General features: G+C 46.4%; 1 protein-coding gene across 1 annotated transcript in view; it reads right to left on the bottom strand.

Moving 5' to 3' along the window:
• Positions 1 to 3,903: 3,903 nt before the first annotated feature.
• SLC4A3 (solute carrier family 4 member 3) overlaps positions 3,904 to 19,400 on the bottom strand; it is a 41,876-nt gene continuing 26,379 nt past the window's right edge. Inside the window, exons 11-23 of the mRNA XM_063116830.1 lie at positions 19,190 to 19,289; positions 17,753 to 17,937; positions 16,784 to 17,000; positions 16,287 to 16,511; positions 13,167 to 13,315; positions 11,104 to 11,298; positions 10,695 to 10,901; positions 9,470 to 9,559; positions 6,493 to 6,659; positions 5,816 to 6,069; positions 5,259 to 5,428; positions 4,797 to 4,970; positions 3,904 to 4,475 (exon numbers count right to left, since the gene is read on the bottom strand). Of these exons, the coding sequence (XP_062972900.1) occupies positions 4,398 to 4,475; positions 4,797 to 4,970; positions 5,259 to 5,428; positions 5,816 to 6,069; positions 6,493 to 6,659; positions 9,470 to 9,559; positions 10,695 to 10,901; positions 11,104 to 11,298; positions 13,167 to 13,315; positions 16,287 to 16,511; positions 16,784 to 17,000; positions 17,753 to 17,937; positions 19,190 to 19,289 (2,211 nt within the window). The 3' untranslated portion in view covers positions 3,904 to 4,397. The remainder of the gene's footprint in view (positions 4,476 to 4,796; positions 4,971 to 5,258; positions 5,429 to 5,815; positions 6,070 to 6,492; positions 6,660 to 9,469; positions 9,560 to 10,694; positions 10,902 to 11,103; positions 11,299 to 13,166; positions 13,316 to 16,286; positions 16,512 to 16,783; positions 17,001 to 17,752; positions 17,938 to 19,189; positions 19,290 to 19,400) is intronic.

Below are 19,400 nucleotides of genomic sequence, written 5' to 3'. Positions count from 1 at the left end.
GCCAAAAGGCTTTTTGAGGAAGCAGAGGAAAGCAAAACAGGAACCAGAAGCAGTGTGCTGAAGCTGACCAAATCTCAAATAAGAACCAGCTCCTGGTATTGATGAAATCAGACATGACTTGAAGTCATGATAAAGGGTAGAAATAGGAACACATATTTTTGATAGGGTTCAGAATTGAAGTGCTCCAGGACTGCAGAAGTAAGGGGGTGGGGAAAATGCTTTGGCCCCATCTATTGGCCAAAGGAACAAGAGCCTAATTCAAGCAAGAGCCCCAGTAAGGAACTTCAACCCAGCCTAAAGTGCTTTTAAACACCCATTTAGAGCTCACATCATAGTTCTAGCCTTGCAGAACTGACCCCCACTCCTGTTCCTATTTTGCTTCACTCCCCTTCCCATGTGTGTTTTGTCTTTTTTTAGTTTATAAGCCTGATGGCAAAGCATCTCTTTTTTGACAGATGTGAGCTGCTTTGGGAGACAATAATTATCTGAATAGTGGAACAAAAGGACAAATAATGACAACAGCAATGAAGTACTTTCCACCAGCCATATCTGAGAAGGCTGATACCCTTTCTGTTGAAATAGGAACTCACCATCATAAGCAACAAAAACTGGTGGTGCAAAGAGGCTAACAACATGACCTGAGAAACTCCAGGTTCAAATCTCACTGAAGCTACAGGCTTGGGCAGCCTCCATCACTTAGTTTCAGCCTCCCCATATATATATTCTGTATATGGAGGTAATAATACTGACTTGCCTTACAGGCTGTTGTAAGCCTTAATGTGATAATGTATGTGAAATGCTTCAAACCCTCAGAAAGAGCTATATAAATTCTAAATATTATTATATCCTCAAATCTAATAAACTGAGGCTGACCATGATGATAACTTGGAAGCTGTTGGGCATGACTCTCCCCTGCTGCCACCAAGATCATCTAGGGAAGCCCTGTTCATCTGAGTTCCAACTTCTCAAGAAGCAACATTTGCCATGAATCAGAGCAGGGCCTTTTCCATCAAAGCCCAAATGGATGCTTGGAATGAATATGTCTGCAGAACTTGTTTCTGCAGTTATTTTGAAAGCTGTGAAAAAGTCTTTATTCAGGGTGGATCTCTACTTTGCAAGCTCTTCTACCAAAACCAGGGTGGCTGCATAGGGGAAACTAGCTTCCAGAGGGGGTGATGTGAGTGGAGAAGGAGCACAGGAGAGATGCTTCACCTTTCCCTTGCCCACGGCTGCAACTCCTGTATTTAAGCTAATTTCCTTACAGGGTTCCAGATGTGATTTTTCAGCTACCTCTATTTTGTTACGTGCATCTACACATAATGTATATTTTGACCCTAAAATGTGTATTTCAGATGAAGGGATGACTTGATGTTAGTTTTTGCCTGAATAACGTGAGAATTATATGTTTTGTATTTTGTCTCATTCTATAGTGTCTCATTTTATATGGCCATGTGTACATTTGTCTATTACTCTTTCCCAATCCATGTAAGACTGTGTTATATCTGGCATTGCTTCCTTGGGGAGGGGGGCATTGCTCAATGAAAGAGCACATAACCCCCCAAGTTTTAAAGCCCCAAGTTCAATCCCTCGCATTTCCAGTTAAAGAATTTCAGGTAGCAGGCCCGGGACCAAACATGACAGAGACCTTGATGGCCAAATCATCTGGGTGGGTGGGAGCACAAGTTGCCCATTCCTGGGCTTGATACTAAATGGGCTCACTCAGTATAAGGCAGCACCTGTAAATTTGCTGCTCTTGGACTTAAGGAACATGACAGCTTTCAAGTGCAGAGGTGTAGAGCCTTGCCTTGCCAATGTCTATCTCTAGAAAACACAGCTGAAAATACATGCACAAGTTTCATATTGGAAATGACCCACCATGCTCTAGCTTGTTCCTATGGCTCTATTCGTTTGTCCTTTCCTTTCCTGAGGGGCTGTTCCTTTGCAGAGTTGTCTGTTTCTAGAGCTCAGAACAGGAGTCAGGCCCAACATTCCAGTGAAGGGTTTATTAGTGCAGCCATTTCCATTCATGTTACATTCAGAGGAGTTGCAATGCACAGGCAGGCAGAGTACCCGGGACTCTGTCCCAATAGTTCCAGTTTCCAATCCTGGCTACACAGGGCTACACAATGGAGGTCACTGTCTGTAGGTGGGGCAGTCTGGCAGCCAGCTGGGATTGAGTAGAGGAATACATATGGCCTCCTAACTATCCAGCCATCAGCAGGCAGCCCCTGAGGTAGGTGGGGAGGGGACAGCCTCCATTTTATTAATAGGGACCAGGCAATGGCCCAGAGTAGTGCCATGAGCCAAACTCTTAAGCCATATGGTTCTATTCCTGGCTGAGGCAGGAGTTACGGCTGGCACTTTTGCACACCCCATTATTCCACTTACATAATCTAATAGAACAGATTTATAGAACAGGACTTCACAGTTCACTAGATCCCCATGTGATAACCCAGTGGGAAAGCAGCTCCTTGTTTGAATCTTGCACTGAACTCCAGCTGCATGGTGTTTGTGCATGAGTTCAGCCCCATGGTCCATGCCATAAATGTGCTGTCCAGGACTGAATGCATGCGGTTCACCAATGAAGAGCAAGGCATTCTGATACTAAAATTTCAAACTTGGTGACTGAAGCAATTGCATATTTTATGCAGTTTGGTCCTTTCACAAAATCTGAATTTTCTTTATACAGCATTTGAAGAGAAAGAGGAAAGTCACAAAGTTTAAGAAGAGTACCCCAAGGCAGCAGCTGGACAAAGTGGTGGGGTTTGTGAAGGCTTGAGGAAGAGGCAGTAGATTTTAGAGCCAGGGTAAGTCCAGGAACTGGAAGCTGTTGAACTGAAGTGTCAAGAGACAAAGAGAAACTTTTGATACTACAGAGGGCTCATATAGCGCAACAGTTCAAAGCCACAGATGCACTCCAGTTGTTAAGGCCTGCTATGGGTGGCCTTACTGGAAGCTTGGCCCTGGTGGTAAATCTTGCCTCAGGTGGGGGCTACTCCAAGCCAAGAATAAGGTGAGAAATGCAATAGTCGTACAGAGATTGGAGAACAGAGAAGAAGCTATGAGGAGGCTACAGCAAGGAAGAATGAAGCTGGAAATACTGAGGAAGGAGCTGAAGTCCAAAGCAAGGAATCTAGTACAAACGGCAGGGAGTTCTGTTGATCAGGCAAATACCAAAGGCTAAGATACTATTGTTTATATCTGGCTTGGTCAATATAGAAGCTCTTTTCTGCCTGTCTATTACTCTGCTATTGAGAATTCCTATTCCCCACTAGGCTTGAAGAGGGCTCTGAACAGAGAGTCCTGGATGGGTCATCAGACTAGGTCCCAGCCTTAGCTCTGGTGGCCCTGCTGCTATAGCTGCATCCCCAAACACCCTTTGCCAAAGGCTGGAGAAAAACACCATGAGAGTGATGCCAAATGTATGTGATGATTTCCTGATTATGAGAACTACAGAGATCATATAGTCATCACTCAATCATTAGCTTCTTCTTGCTACCTAGGCTATGTTGGCAAGTTTCACCTGTACTTCTCTTTTTCTCATGTGAGTGAGGATCACTGACTACTCCCTGGACAACTTTTACGGATGTCTTGAGAGATGGTGAGAACAGGCACAGTACTGTGCATGAGAAGATACATGTGCACATGAATATTGCACGAGTACCCGCATTGCACTTGCTGAGCAAATCAGGGTGCAGGAGGTCCTGCTCATGCACACAGCAGTTTGCTTTCTTCAGCAATCATCATTGCCATTCCTCAAATGGAAGGGGCCAGAGTTTTCTATAGGCAGGATATCCCAGCTAAGGACATCATGCAGAACAGCAGATGGACCATGGGTGGTTGAATGTTCATGGGACTGGATGGCCAAGGTTCAACAAGGGGACACCAGCTGCACCCCCCCACACACACACCTCTCAGGAATCTGCTAGATCTGCATGAACAGCATCAAGCTTGGCATTTCTGGTGAGGGCCCAGTTGCTCTCTTCCTTTTTTCTGTGCTGGCCTGCTGCTGTTTTCCCCTTGGCAAAGCAGTGGAGTCTGCTTGTCTTCTGAGGGGAGGAGGCGAATGAGAGCTGGCTAAGGTACCTACTCTGGCCTATGTATGGCACAGCAACAACACCAGCAGGGCCTGTTTGGGGGGAATGTGGGTGATGGTGGCTGGCCCCATGTTCTGTGTAAGTCCAGAGGAAGGCAGCACCTCTTGCTCTGCTTGGCCCAAGCTTCCCTTGTGGCCTGGAGCTTCCTGAAGGGCTGCAACACAGCTGCCAGTTGGTCAGGGCCCGTGATCAGTTCAAAGCCACGTCTGATTGGTTGTTGTTCAGGGAGAGCATGAGGAAAGAGGGCCTATCCCATGAAGCCAAGGGAGAACTGAGGCCAGTAGACACATGCTAGCTAGCTCACACAGGCATGTGAAGTTCATTGTACTCATCCCGCCCATCTTCATCAAAGTTTGGTGCTGCATCCTCTGAGTCCAGCTGCAATTGGGAGGGAAGGACAGAAGACAGGGGTAAGCAGCCATCCAGCTATAGAGTGAAGACCTCAAGGTACGAGGCTGGAGGCAGTTTTTGGTGTGTCTGGGGAAAATGCACAATGGGTGTGTGCGCAAAAACTGACTCTTTACTACTCCAGCACAGTCCCTTGCTGCCCCACTTCAAATATTGTATCATAATGCCATAAACAGTTCCAAGATTAAGATAATGTCCATTTGGCAAAATTAGGCTGTGTACACTTTAGGCCAATGGCTGAGTGTAAGCCAGAGCCAAGTTTCCTAGCATAGTCCCAGTCGATTTGCTTACCGCTTTGAGTTCTCTCTCGTGGAAGAAGCGTGGCAACAGGAATCGTCGCAGGGGGACTGTCATGATCAGGACAAATGGGAAAGCCAGCGATGCCACTGTGGATTTCACCACCCATAGCAGCACGATGCAGGCTAGCTGGATGCATGTGAAGAGGTTCATTCGCCATGTCTTCACCTAGGGGCAGACCAGCCACATGATGCACCCTTCCTTTGTCAGATCTACTTGTTAGCAATTGACAAAGTACCAGACCTTCAATGCAATACCCCACTCCCTTCCACAGATGGGCAGTCCCTCATAAAGTAGTGTTGGATACTAGCCAGTAAGTGGTTGCTTCCTACCCATGCCTGCCCGGCTAGCCACTACATGGCCTCTCCATCTACCTTCTCTATCTTCACACACTTCTCACCTTGCCTTCCACTGAACTTACTGCTTCACCTCCACCATCTCCTCGAATACACCTACCTTGACAACGTAGACATGATCAGGGTGGTGCTTGGAGGGCATGAAGATAAGGAGAAGCCTTTCATATAGCTGGATGCCAGTCAGTGACGTCACACCCATATAGAGGAAAATCCCAAACAGCACAGCCAATGGGATCTGGCTCAATACATTCCCCATGGCAATGGACAAGCCTATAAGAGCAGGAAAGTGTGTTGCATTCTCTTTTGCACGTACAAATGTACCCTTACTTCACAATGAGAACATGAGACAATCCCTGGCACTGATAGACATGTACACACCTGTAAAGACATGGGACAGGGCCTGGTGCTCATACAGATGCATAATACATTATTTGGAAGAAAGGAGGTCTGCTGGTTAAATGCATTACTTCATGTAATGCACTAGACTTACAGGGCCATCTGTTCATGAACCCCAACCCCCCACCACAGTGTGCCACACATAGCGAGAGTTGCTACACCACAGAAAGATGCCTGCAGAGCAAATCCAAATAAGTCAATCATGTGAGCCAAAATACACACAACCACCTCAGAGAACAAGCTCCTCTGTGTGGACCTCACCAACAAGGCCAGCGATGAGTGCTCCCGTCACACGCTGCTCCTTCACTTCCTCGATCTTTGGCTTCTCACCAGGTGCAATGGCCTTGCTCATGACAGTGAGGGCGTTGACGTGGGTGATTGAGCGGACAGTGGCGGCCGTGAGCCAAGGCAGCCCAAAAAGGGCACAGAGCCCTCCCATTGTACCAATGAGTAGCAAATCGAGGTGGAAGCCCGACCCCTTCATCAGCTTCCGTTCCTTCTTGCTGACAATCAGGCTGCAAAGGAGAGGGTGGGCAGAACACGCATGAGTTTCAAGGGCCAGCCTAACTCACTTTTGCTATGGGAAGGGGAGCAGCGGCACAGGGAAGACATGTTTTTCATTCTTTGCAGCAGCTCTTCCTAGGTGAAGGTTTGGAAGAGAGAAGCAGGACATATTGGCAATAAAGGGAACATGCAGAACAAATGTTGTGCATCAGGATGTAGGGAAGGCTTCCTGCATCACTGCAAGCAGAGGGGAACCTCTTTGTGCAATGTGGATAGCAAGTAATTACACTCCCTCAGAAGGGGTCGCTCCGACTATCCTCTTGATTCCAACTTCCCACCCCCACCCAGGGTTTCCAATTATAGCTAATGCAGCTGTTTTACCTTTTACTTTGCACTGACAGGGTGATTGCTACAGAAAAACTTGACCCACTTACGTGGTGATCTGGGTTTCCATAAAGATGAGGATGAAGACCAGCAGTGCAGGGATGGCAGAAGCAAACATCATCCATATAGGAAAAGCCTGCTTGCTGCCTAAGGGATGGATGAACCAGCCACGCTTGTCTGGGGTTGTGACTGACAGTACTGAGGGAACATTCAACTTCTGTGGTGAGAGCACAAAATGTAGAGGAAAAAACGTGAGATCTTTGTTTTCTACATGGGATATAGTACACATACACAGCCAGACCCTCAGTTCTAAATAAAAACCCAGCCCTGCATATGCTCCCCATGAATGCAAGTGTGTAGCCAGAATTTTATCTGTGGGTAGGCCAACTAGATTCACAATAGGAGCCAATCTTGGCTGAAAAGGAGGACATAAATATAATCAATATTAGAAGCTCTCTCACTCTGAACCTACTCAGAGAATGTGCTGTGTCCAGCACTGAATTCCAGGTCCAGCCCAAGATATTTTCTGTCTGAGGTAAAATTACAAAATTATTCCCCTCCCACCCCCGCCGTTCCATGTAGAGTGGCTCATTGGATTGACAGCTGAATCTTAGTTTGATACTGGTGAGGGAACAGCATCTTCTGCTGCACCTGAGAGCAGCAGGCTAGATTAGGGGACACACACAGCTGTATCCTCTAATACCTCACCACTTCTCCTCAACCCGCGGCATCTGCTGCTATAGGCAACAAACTCAGCTCTGTCACTGGTAGCTCAACTGACATAAGCACCCACAAGCTTCTAACTCAACCTGGCTATTCTTAAGCAGCTTTGTGTAAGACTTGTTGGTCCAAGTGTAGACAAAGCCTTAAGGATGAGTCAAGCTTATTACTCATTAGTGAACAGACCCAGCTTCACACAGTTGGAACAGCCCTTCGTTTGATACAGTGAAGCCTTCAAGCAAAGTTTCGCAGCTTTCAGACTTAGACACGTTGTGCCTGCCCCATCTGAGTGAAGCCATGTCCACTGGCACCCCTATGCATGGCCCCTGCCACGGTGCTCTCCTATAGCTTCCTGAGAGAGGGCTCTGCCCATTGCCTGAGGGGGACTGCCCCACAACAGGGGGGATGGGTTGGCTGTATTACTCAGACTACGCTCCTCTGGCTTCAAACTTTTTCAATTGCAAAGCTATGTGCTGATTAAGGAGGTTTGTCATCTTGTGACTGATGATGGTACGGAAGGCTTCAAATTAATTAATGCATTTTAAAAACCAAATAACCCCAAGGTGCAAACCCCTAGGATCTCCTTAGTATGCATGCTGAATTTTAGGTGTCTAGATTTCACAGTCTTGGAGCTTTGGTGCTGACAGTCCCTCTCTCTCTCTCTCTCTCTTTCTCTCTCTCTCTCTCGCACACACACCTGTTGTTGTTGTTGTTGTTAAAATACAGGTATAGATGAATGCAAAAACTTTGTGTTGAATGATGAAAAGCAAATCCCATAACAAATGTAGCCCCAATATGTAAGAGGAGTAGACAGTGTGTAAGGGAATATTTAGACAAGATTAGAAACAACCTGAGATTAGAAAAAGGGGGCAAACATTACTGGGCGCAGCTAATTATTTGGTCAGTGGCAGCCAGTGCAGTAGTAGGTTGGGTGCTGTGGAAGGGTGGTCAGTGGGGGAAGGGATCCCATGCTCTAAATGGAAGGCACTGACGGAGACAAGGGTTGACTCTGTCGGCACCATGCAAGCGCATGGCTCCAGACTGAGTAGCACATCCCAGCACATGCACACTCTGCTGATGTCAGTTGGGGTCGCCAGCAAGTCAGCATTTGCACACTTGTGTGATGCTGACTAAGCCACCCCCTGCCCTCACTAATGCCCTCTGATGCCTGCCAGTATGGGCTTGGGTTCGCATTCCCACTGGGAAAGCCTCTTTGCAATATTAGGCTCTTTCTAGCCTATACGCTACTACACTAGCCACGACTGTATTTGCTTATTAAGATGTGACAAAGGGTAATGTGTGTTTGAATTGGATATCACAAATCAATGTAGTGCCTCCACAAAACTCAAGTCGCATAATGGAATGTCTCACATAAACAGATGAAATTATTGTCTACACCAGCCTTCCCCAAACTGATGCCTTTCAGATGTTGTGGACTACAATGCCCAGCATTCCTGATCATTGACTATGCTGGCTGGGGCTAATGGAAGTTGAAGTCCAAACCATCTGAAGAACACCAGGTTGGAGAAGGCTGGTCTACACTATTAGTTTAGTCCAGGTCAATACTCAACTGCATCCATAGGCCGTGTTTGAAGGCCACCTAGGCATGAGCCCCAGATCTTCTGAGCAGGGCCCATTTTTTTAGAGCTGCCCAATTGCCATCTTCTGCCTTAATAGAAGCCTGCTTCTTCCCTCTGAACTCAGTAGCCTTACAGTTACTAGGAGACCCTGAGCAAACTAATAGGGAGTGTAGCATGAAGACCCCAGGCTTTTAAACTAGAAGGGAAACTGCCAACAGTCTGCTCATTATTTTAATTAAGTCTAGAGTCCATTATTGCTTAACAGCATCACTGTCACCTGGCTTTCCCAGAGTGTGCCTGACTCTACAGAGACCTGCCCAGCCATTTGCTACTGGGCAATTGCACTCGTGCTCTGGGTGATTGTAGGCAGCAAGAGGAAGAGCAGGTGCATTAGCTGTTCACATATCAAATGGAAACCTAGAGGCCTTCCTCATCTGTTGCTTCCTCCAAGCTGGCCCAGGTTTCTTTCTTTGGGGGAAAACAGAAGTGAGTTATGCTGTCAAAAAGGGTTTGAATTAGCAGCAACATCTGAATAGGAAGCAAGGTAATGCTTCTTTCTTTCTTTCTTTCTTTTCTTAAAAAAAATCTGCCACATTTTCTTGTGAATTATACATGGACTGAGACGTCACAAGTACTGCAATATGCAATAGTAAATTCAGGTTAAAGTCCAAATGCCTGTAAAAACTTATATCTCTCATCCTTCAGAGTTGGGACGTGCAGCACCTACCTGTGTATATGTATCGGTGATGGTGTAGTCCACCAGAACCATGACGAGGATGGAGATAGGGATTCCAAAATCTCCGATGATTCGCCGAGCCTACAGAACAAACATGGGAGATAAGCATGACATAGGACAGGCTGGAGGATGGAGGCCACTCAAGATCCTACCTATGACCTAAAACCAATTCTACCCCCTGAGGCAATTTGTGCTCACCATGTCACAGAAAGGCTTACTCTTGACTGAATATGCTTGGGGTGGGGGTGTCTGGTGTAGTAGTGTACATTTTTAAGGAGAATGGACAGATCTCTAACACTTCTTTCCATCTCTACGCTGTTAGCCCTTCAAGGCCTCCTGGCCACCTCATAGGTCCCAACATATGTGAAGGCCAGGCCAGATTCAAAATGATCTCTGGAAAACATTTAGGGTAGGGAAGGTTTTTGTTCTCTAGATGTTGTTGTACCACAACTCCAATAATCCAACCATTGGCTATGTTGATTGGGGCTGATAGGAGCTGGAGTCCAACAACATCTGCAACACCACAGGTTCCTCACCCTACTCTAGACCATAGTGGCAGTTGAGACTCAGGATTTCTATAAAGACATATTGAACTCCAGCATCCCAGGGGCAGGGTCTCCATAGCTGTGCCAAGTTACCTGTTCACATAGCCATATATGAAAGGGCATCAGAGTGAGACATCCACTTACCAGTATTATCACTACAGGAAGAAGCCCCCATTTCACTTGATGCGTAGAATGAAAAAGACAGATAACCCAGCTAAAATATTATATCTGAGAGAGCGCCTTCTCCCCTACCAACCTGCCCGGTCACTGAGGTCATCCGAGGGCATGCTCCTGGGGGTTCCACATAGACCCATCCTCCGATTGGAGTCCACCGGGGAAGAGCCTTCAGCCCCCCTCCTATGGAATTTCTTGCTACTGGAGGTCAGGCAAGCGCCAACTTTGTATTCCTTTTGGCGCCTTCTGAAAATGTCATTATTCCAGGAAGCCTTTCCTTAATGACCAGCCATGGTTCACTGTACATTTTGCTTCTTTTAAAATCTATTTTAAAGTGTTTTATTCTGTTTTTGTTTTATTTGATCTTGTACACCACTCCGAAATTTTGAATGGGGAGCGGTATATAAATATTGTAAATAAATAAATAAATAATAAAATGGCTATATGGGAAAGGCCACCACATACCTCACTGCCTTGGGGCCAGATCTTAGCCTCACCTTTCCTCCCAGAAACCGGCTGTTCTTAAATTTGCGCATGAAGAAGGCAATGAAGAAAGTCCCCAGCATGAGAATGAGGGAGAGCAGGGCAGTGTTGGGCTGCATCTGGGTGTCAAGAACCACGGAATCAGCAGGCAACGTGCTGGCATTCAGACCTCTTTGATGATAGGGTGGGTAGAACCTCAGCAGTGGGTGCTCTGTAAAGACCTGGGAACATTATATGTAAGGAGAGAGGACACTTACAGCCAGCCAGGACAGGCAGAGGAACTGTTAATCCTTCCTATTCAGGGACAGCACAGAAGGAAAGCATCAATAACTGCCCCAAAGCCACGTTTGTCTCATAACGTTGACATAGAGGTGATGCCAGCAGACAGACAGATCCAAAACACACCCTTTGGAAAAGGCTCACCTTATAAAGCTTGTAGAATGTTTCATAAATGAAGATGAGGGAGATGAGGAAGGCAAAGATCTCCTGGGTGAAGGGGGAGATGTAGCGCACCAGGAAGCTGCCCTCAGCGGCCACAATGATGACAATGAAGACGATGAGCCAGAAGCCAATCCACACCCGGCCTGTCAGATACTCAATTTCCTGGCTCTGGCAGAACTGGCAAAGAAGAAATTGGTGTGACAGAGAGAAGGAAGCCAGCCTGAGTACATTTCCTCACCTTCAATATCTTGGCCTTCCTGGGCCAGCACCACATGAGGTCTGCTCAGTGTTGTGGCCTACTAGGAATTTCACAAGCCCCTTGTATTTGCAGTCCCAGGAAGCCCACAGAAATGGACATTTATCAAAATCCTGATGGGCAGCATTCAGTTTCTCTAGTCATAAGTTGGCCAAGCCTATAGCAGAGGCATTATAAGTTTCACCTGGTCTGCATGTGAGAGAAGCACCAAACAACCCAGCAAAAGGTGGGTTTCATCAGCTATATGCTTGTCAACACCTATTGTGTTGCTCTATCTAACCCTTACCTGTCTGCTTTGAGGCACAATTGGTTAGTCAGTTCAAACCACCTCCTTGTACATTGTATTGCATGCCAACCACCATAAGCTTTAGTAATTTGTGCACACTTTAGTAATTTGTGCACACACTCAGGGCAAATTCCTATACAGGCAAAGAGAAGATTGATGGGATCCATTGGTGGTGATTACTTGACAAGCAAGGAGAACCTCCTCACAATATGGAATCATTTCCAGACTTAAAGCAGTCTAATCCACATGTTACCAGTGCAGTGTAGTAGACTCTGAGATCATAGAATCATAGAATAGCAGAGTTGGAAGGGGTCTAAAAGGCCATCGAGTCCAACTCCCTGCTCAATGCAGGAATCCACTCTAAAGCATCCCCGACAGATGCTTGTCCAGCTGCCTCTTGAATGCCTCGAGTGTGGGAGAGCCCACAACCTCCCTAGGTAACTGATTCCATTGTCGTACTGCTCTAATAGTCAGGAAGTTTTTCCTGATGTCCAGCTGGAATCTGGCTTCCTTTAACTTGAGCCCATTATTCCGTGTCCTGCACTCTGGGAGGATTGATAAGAGATCCTGGCCCTTCTCTGTGTGACAACCTTTTAAGTATTTGAAGAGTGCTATCATGTCTCCCCTCAATCTTCTCTTCTCCAGGCTAAACATGCCCAGTTCTTTCAGTCTCTCTTCATAGGGCTTTGTTCCCAGACCCCTGATCATCCTGGTTGCCCTCCTCTGAACACGCTCCAGCTTGTCTGCATCCTTCTTGAATTGTGGATCCCAGAACTGGACGCAATACTCAGCATGTATAAGCAGGAAATAGTAGGAAGTTATTTGTATGAAATAACTTCCATGTGGTTTGGAGTATGAGGCAGTAAATCATTTCAGCCCTGGTAGGAATCATTTCCCACAAACAGTTTCTCATATGGATCTCTTCTGAGCCATGCTTTTTGAGATTTTGGTGGCAGCCACACTGCTCAGGTAATGTGTGTGTTAGGCCAGACTTGAGTCTTAGAGCTCCATCACACCAGCATTGTAGCCCGCTGAGTCCTTTGTGTGCATTGCATACAAAGGACTCGGATGACGCTGTCCATGTCCTGCCCTGATCTTGCCTCTTCCCCCCATCTTTGCGAGGTTTCCAGGTGCGGGGAAGGAACGGTTTTTCCAGCAATGTGCTCCACCCTCTACGTGTATTTTTATCCCATCGTACTCAATCCGATGTTCTGAGGGAGGGCGGCATTGCTGATGAAAGGGAGGGTGAGGTGTCCCTGTGAACAACCAATAGATTGTAAGGGGAGGTACAAAACAGCGATTCCGAGGAGAGGTGTGAAGATGAATGAAACATAAGGCTTTCAAACGCTAAGTAAACAGAAGGGGATAATACAAGGGTGATGAATACACACACACAGTACAGTGCTATATGAACACATTAGAAGTAGTGTGCAGCAGTATGTGGCAGATGGAACAAACACATGTAACAATGGCAATGTAAAACTAAGCAGGACACCAGTTTACCTTGTAAAAAGCTTCTTCAAAGACCAGCAGGGGCCCCGAGAAGCCAATGACAAGGAGAGGCTGAGCACTTAACAGAGAAAAGAGCATGCCCAGCACTGACGTGGAGATGATCAGCTCTGAAACACCCATGAGGCCTTCTGTCTTCTCGCCTGTAGAGAAAAACAGTGTCTCTGGGACACACTGCAGAGAGGTAGATAGAAATACATGCACAACTCCCCCTCTAACATACAGTTCATCACAGGAGAAAATGCATAAGCTTTTTTCTCACTTTCCACAGCCAATGAGTCCCTCCATGCATATATACTCTACTATCATGCTTGGATTTGCCAACAGGCTGAGTGAGGGCCAATAAATTGAAATGGAATCCTGACAAGAAGGGGATTCTGTGAAAAACGTAGGTTTCAGATCTGGGAGACTGGTATTCAACCTAAAAGAATAGCTATGTAGCCTGGGGTGCTCCTTGATCTGGTTTTGTCACGCAGTGCCTTCTACCAACTTCACCTGGCTTGCTAGTGATCCATGGTCTGATAACTTCTTGGTTGGATTACTGTAATTCAATATATGTGGCTCTACCTTTGAAGAGAACTCAGACGCTTCAATTAGTGCAGAATTTGTGTGCCAGAATTTTAACTGGTTCAGCTCGGTGAAATCATATTATTCCAGTTTTGAAAAGATTATATTAACTGCCTATTTGCTTCCAACCCAATTCAAGGTGCTTGGACTGAAATACTTGGAGGAGTATGCCCATGCCATAAGGTCTTTGGTTGAGGCTCTTCTCTGTGTGTCTTCCCTAGTGAAGTTGAATGACGTATGCACTAATGAAAGGGCCTTTTCTGTGGCGGTGCCCTGACTCTGGAGTGCCCTCCCCAAAGTGATATGACTTATGCCAACATTACAATCTGGCACCATGTTAAAATTTTTCTATTTGCCCTGGCAGTTTTAAGAGTTATGGAATCTCATTCTGCTTGTAGTTTTTATACTCCTTTACAGTCTTTTACAGTCCTTTTTATTGTTATGAAATATATTGTTTTACTGTATTTGTATTTTGTTTAAATATTTTTATTGTACATTGCCCTGGAATCCACTGAATGGGCAGTTTAGAAATATTTTAAATAGATATTATTATTATTATTATTATTATTATTATTATTATTATTATTATTGAATTTCCTGGTATAGACTATGGAACCTCAGTGAGAAAAGGCATACATTAATGTCAGGGAATGTCTAGCTGATAATCTCCAACCAAAGAATGCATTCCTGCACAAACATACACCCCAGTCAGAGAGTCCAGTGAGTAGTAGAAGACATCTTCTAGCTGCAGTGATACTGAATCCTGCACTTATATCAAGTACCTTCTTGGGGGCTGATTGTTACCACTGATTGCAACCAATACACATGAACAAAAAGGGCATAGTATTTTCTCAAAGAAGTGTAGAAGTATCCTAGGGAAAATAGTATCTGCCTTTTCCTGCTTCTGAATCTGCTTCTAATATGAACAAAACTGTAGAATGTAAACCCATGAGCAGGGTTTTGTCTTATTTTATGTTTTATATTTTACAGTACCTTGTTTATAAAACTTCTTGTGACATTTATATCCTACCTTTCTTCCATCATGGAACTTAAGGCGGCATACACAGGGTACCTACAGGGTTTCCCATTCAGGCACTGATCAGAATTAGACCTGGAGGGCATCTACACGTCGTACTGAAGGCGCTTGCGTGCGCCTCCAGTGCTCCCCCAAAACGATTGTGTAGATCCTGCAGAAGAGATGGAGGAAGAGGAGGGGGAGGAGGTGGCGGTGGCGGCGGCACCGCATCGCCCCTCGCGAGGAGGAACGGCTCCGAGTGATTGACATCGTTGGGGCCTAGAGCGTCCTTGCCGCCGCCACCCACCTCCCCGCCGATGAAAGAGCCACCCGGGGTGGAAGAAGGTGGGGCGGCGGCTTCTTCCGCCGAGCTCTCTGCCCCGGGTGGCTCTTTCGCTGGCAGCAGGAGGCCGGCGGGGAGGTGGGCGGCGGTGGCAAGGACGCTCTAGGCCCCAACGATGTCAATCACTCGGAGCCGTTCCTCCTCGCGAGGGGCGATGCGGGGCCGCCACCGCCTCCTCCTCCGCCTCTTCCTCCGTCTCTTCTGCAGGATCTACACAATCATTTTGGGGGCGCACTGGAGGCGCACGCAAGCGCCTTCAGTACGACGTGTAGATCCGCTCCAGCTTACCTTCGGAAAGCTTACGCATGTTTAGACAGAAAATTCCTGCAATTCCCAGCATGCTGCAGCTGGCATGGCTAACTGGAGGCATGGTGCTGGGAATTATAGGACATTTCCCCACATATAAACATGCATAGGATTGTGCCATTACCGGATCACGAGCCTTCACACCATGTCCTAGTGTTTAAGAAGTAATAAATGCATTGGCACCCATGAACATTCACAGAAGATTTGGGGTGGAGGGGGAGAGGATTGGGTTCAAGGTAAATCCCCCAAATCTATTCAATATAAAGGGACAGTCCCCCTCACCACTGAAAAATGTATTCTTCTAGTCCCAGCTGGTTAAAGGCTAATGCCTGTGCATTGCTCTCTGCTCCCTGAAATATGAAGGCAAAGCTCTTGGCAACCCTTGGCCCCAAACACTCTGGCTGTTTGCGGGAGGCATGGGACCATTTTGACCTTTCTTTATTTTTCTGCAAGAACAGGTTGAGACTGTTTCCTCTACTGCCTTGCCCTCACCCTCATCCCATTTAGGGCCCTGAGCTGTCTGCACACAGGCATCCCAGTTCAGCAATATAGGGAGTGTGTATTACTAGTAGTAAAGTGCCTTTGTTGTTGCCATTGAGAATGACAAGGGACATGCATAGACTGGAAAGCCCCAGAGCCAGGCAAGTGTGAAACAGGGAAGAGCCAAACTCATCTGGGCATAGCAAGAGCCAAACCGAGACCACCCAATTGGCCAGCATGGGCCCACAGATGAACCAAGCCCAGCCACTGAGCCAGTCCAAGCACAGGCAAAAATTTAACCAATCCCGCTCAACCTCTTGGGCAGCACAAGCACATAGGAACCAGCTTGAGCAGAGAATGCCAGCTAGGGGGAGGTGGGGAAGAAGGAGGGGGGACTTGTTACCTAGCAGTCCCCCAAAGGTGATGGCAGGAGAGAGAGCAGCGAAGTAGATGAATAGCACGGCTGCGAGGCACTGGCTGTGCAGGGCATCTCTGAGGTCACTCAGATACTTGGGATACCTGCGCTTTATGTCCCGCACCAAACCGCCAAAGAAAATGCCGGTACGCTTCAGAGGGTCATCTTCCTCCTCGCCCTCCTCTTCCTCTTCAGCTTTCACTTCACATAGCTCTGGAAAGAGATGAATAGCATGGTGGGGGAGTGGTGAGGGGAAGGGAGAGGGAACTAAAAACAAGACACCTTTGCACGCAGCAGGTGGCCAGGTTTTAGTTTCTCTCACTTGCCTCCACTAATTTGAAGAAAGTCACCCCTTAGCATCAGCTAACTTGTCCTGTGTCTCTTTTGAGCTGACGCAGAAGCACACAGATTGTGTAAACCCTCCCCCACCCTACTCAGGGCATGAAGCTGAATCACTAGGTGCAAAAAGCAGGGAGAGAAGAGACCTTTGGCTTCCTGAACATTCCCTTCTTTGGTGGACTTCTTCTGGTCCCACTCTTTTCTCTTCCTCAGTAGAATTTTCTGGAAGGTGGCAATTGACTTTAGCAAATCCTTCCCCTCTACTTCTGATGGAGGGATGACGATGCTACAATCGAGGAACTCGTTGATAGCATTGAGCAGGTCCTGGCGGTCATCTGCCATGTAAGCAGCTTCATGGAAATGCTGTCAGCCAATGAGGGAACATGGTCAGGCAGGCAGAAAGCATCCCTTCACTAGCCCCTGTCTTCCTGGATACTGTTAGTCAGAGACAATGCCCCAGACTCAAGACAGGCCATCAAGGTATATCCAAAGAATTGAGAACTGCAGCTTTGTAGAAAGCAGAAAATCCCTCCACCCCACTTCCTCGAAGCATCAGCAAAAGCTGGGTGCCCAAATAATCTGGGTGGACTTCAAAAGAGACTGCCAAGAGAAATCCCATGGAAAACCTGATGAATATTGTGTCACCAGCTACCCACCATCTAAAACCTGTTTAATAGCTAGGCATTAAGCAGTCCATATTTTTCTGGGTGGCCTATTTGCAATCAGTAGCTGCTGCATTAAGCAGGAAACTGTTCCAGACACTGGGAACTTTGGATCACCACTGGGAGTACTTAATCTTATTTCATCTAAAAATGCTAGTTTTTATTCCCAACCAATAATCTCCATAAGGAGTTACTTTTTTACGTTTTGATCAATCCCAAATGGCTCCCCCTTCTTCTCTCTTGGATCTTAGAAGCCCTATCATTCCTCCTTGCAAGTGAGAATTTCTGGTTCCACATTTGTCACCCACTCTGTCCCTCTTAATGCAATAGAGTCTTTCTGTCTTGTGTTTCATTGACTTTGCACTGCTTTTCCATTACCCTACTCTGCACCCACCTTTCTACCATCCCCATCTATTCTCCAGCTCCAGCCTGAACCAACAGACAGCTCCTCACCTTGTCTGACATGAGTGTGGAGATGGAACGCCCAATCTCATGGTAATCCATGTTGGACTGGCTTGGCCCCAGCAAGACAAAGATGAAGCGGACAGGAATTGGAACCTCCAGGACTGACTCCAAGAAGACAGCCTCATTTAAACGGACAAAAGCCATTGTTGGCTGCTCGAGGAACTGAACGCAACCTGCCAGGAGGGGAAGAATAAAACCATGTAGATCGATGTGAAAACTGTGTCCCTCTAATAGCAAGAAGCATGTCAAAGAATTAGGGTCAAGGCAAAAAGACAATGTCCTCACTACAACACCTACTAGTAATCCAGAACAGCAGCACACGTAAGAACACAAGACACAACACATGGGCATGCAGAGTTTATAGTTCCCGTCATCAGTTTTTCCAGTAGAGTGTGGAAGACAGCAATTGAAAAGGCAAGTCCCATTAATGATTTAATGAGGTCACTTTGTTATGACCTGAAACCACCTTAACAAAGACAAGGGCCAAATTCAAAACCTTCTCTAGAGTTCTCTCTGTCCATATCGCAGCTGAGAATGAGAAAGAACAGAACCTACTTGAACTAGTCTGGAGAGTATATCCTGGCGGGTAAGATCAGTCAACCTGAGTTAATTGGTTTCCTCTATATGTGACTGTTGTCGCTGGCACAGCCCAACTGGTGGTTTTTGGCGGTATTTCTATGGACAGTGAGGGTGTTCTGCCACTTTCCTGCCATTTGGAAAAAATTTGGTTGTGTGTCCCCCCCCCCTTGACTGAGTGTGTATAAGATGGTGTTCCCCAACCTGGTACCCTCCAGATGTATTTGACTACAATTTCCATCATCCCCAACTGTTATAGTCCCACACATCTGTAGGTAACAGTTTGAGGAAGGCTGGTACAGGATATGGCAGCCATTCTACCAATGTAGCAGCTATGCTTTCTACATACACGCTGATGTACTGTAGCTGGAGTATAGGATTGCTCTATTAAATCTTAACAAAGAATTTATCCATACATCTCTGCAGCCATCAGATCAAAGAATTCCCAAAGTCAAAAAACACCACATCCCCCAAAAGAGGGTTCCTATCCTCTTCTAGAACCTCAGTCTTTTACTATAAGAACAAATTTCCTAAGCACCTTCTAGGGTAAACTATGAAAAAGGCATCTTTTGTATAAACATAGAACCAGTGAAGCTCTGAAATTTCTGGTTAGGTACAGGTTTTCTAGTTGCCATCTCCCAGTTCTTGAGCTGTTCTTTCCAAAGAACTTAAATATGCATATGAAAAATATGCAGAACAGGTTATGAGGCCAAAAAGGCTAAGCACCAAGGAAACGGGCCTAAATAGTATGTTTGATGTCCCCATGAGAATGGAACTGCTGGGAGTACCACAATTAGCCTGATTCTATGGGCACCGCTTAGACTTAGACTTTGGCTTAGTATTCCTTACCAACAAGCACCACAGTGGCCTCCGCATCATCAGGAATCTTCTCCATCAATTTGAGGTATTTGCCACGATGTCCATCAGAGCTGTGAAGGTGCATATTTTTCTGTCTCAACAACAAAGATTCTCATTAGCTAAGGCTGCCTCTCCATGCTGATATTTACACCCCACTGCTAGAGCAGCACTTGGCATTGCTAGATGAATGGGCTATAAAAAG

The sequence above is a fragment of the Elgaria multicarinata genome, chromosome 2 (assembly GCF_023053635.1).
Source record: "Elgaria multicarinata webbii isolate HBS135686 ecotype San Diego chromosome 2, rElgMul1.1.pri, whole genome shotgun sequence".
Taxonomy (NCBI): Eukaryota; Metazoa; Chordata; class Lepidosauria; order Squamata; family Anguidae; genus Elgaria; species Elgaria multicarinata.
Note: the sequence above shows the minus strand (reverse complement) of the source record. Positions and strands in the feature narration are given on the sequence as shown.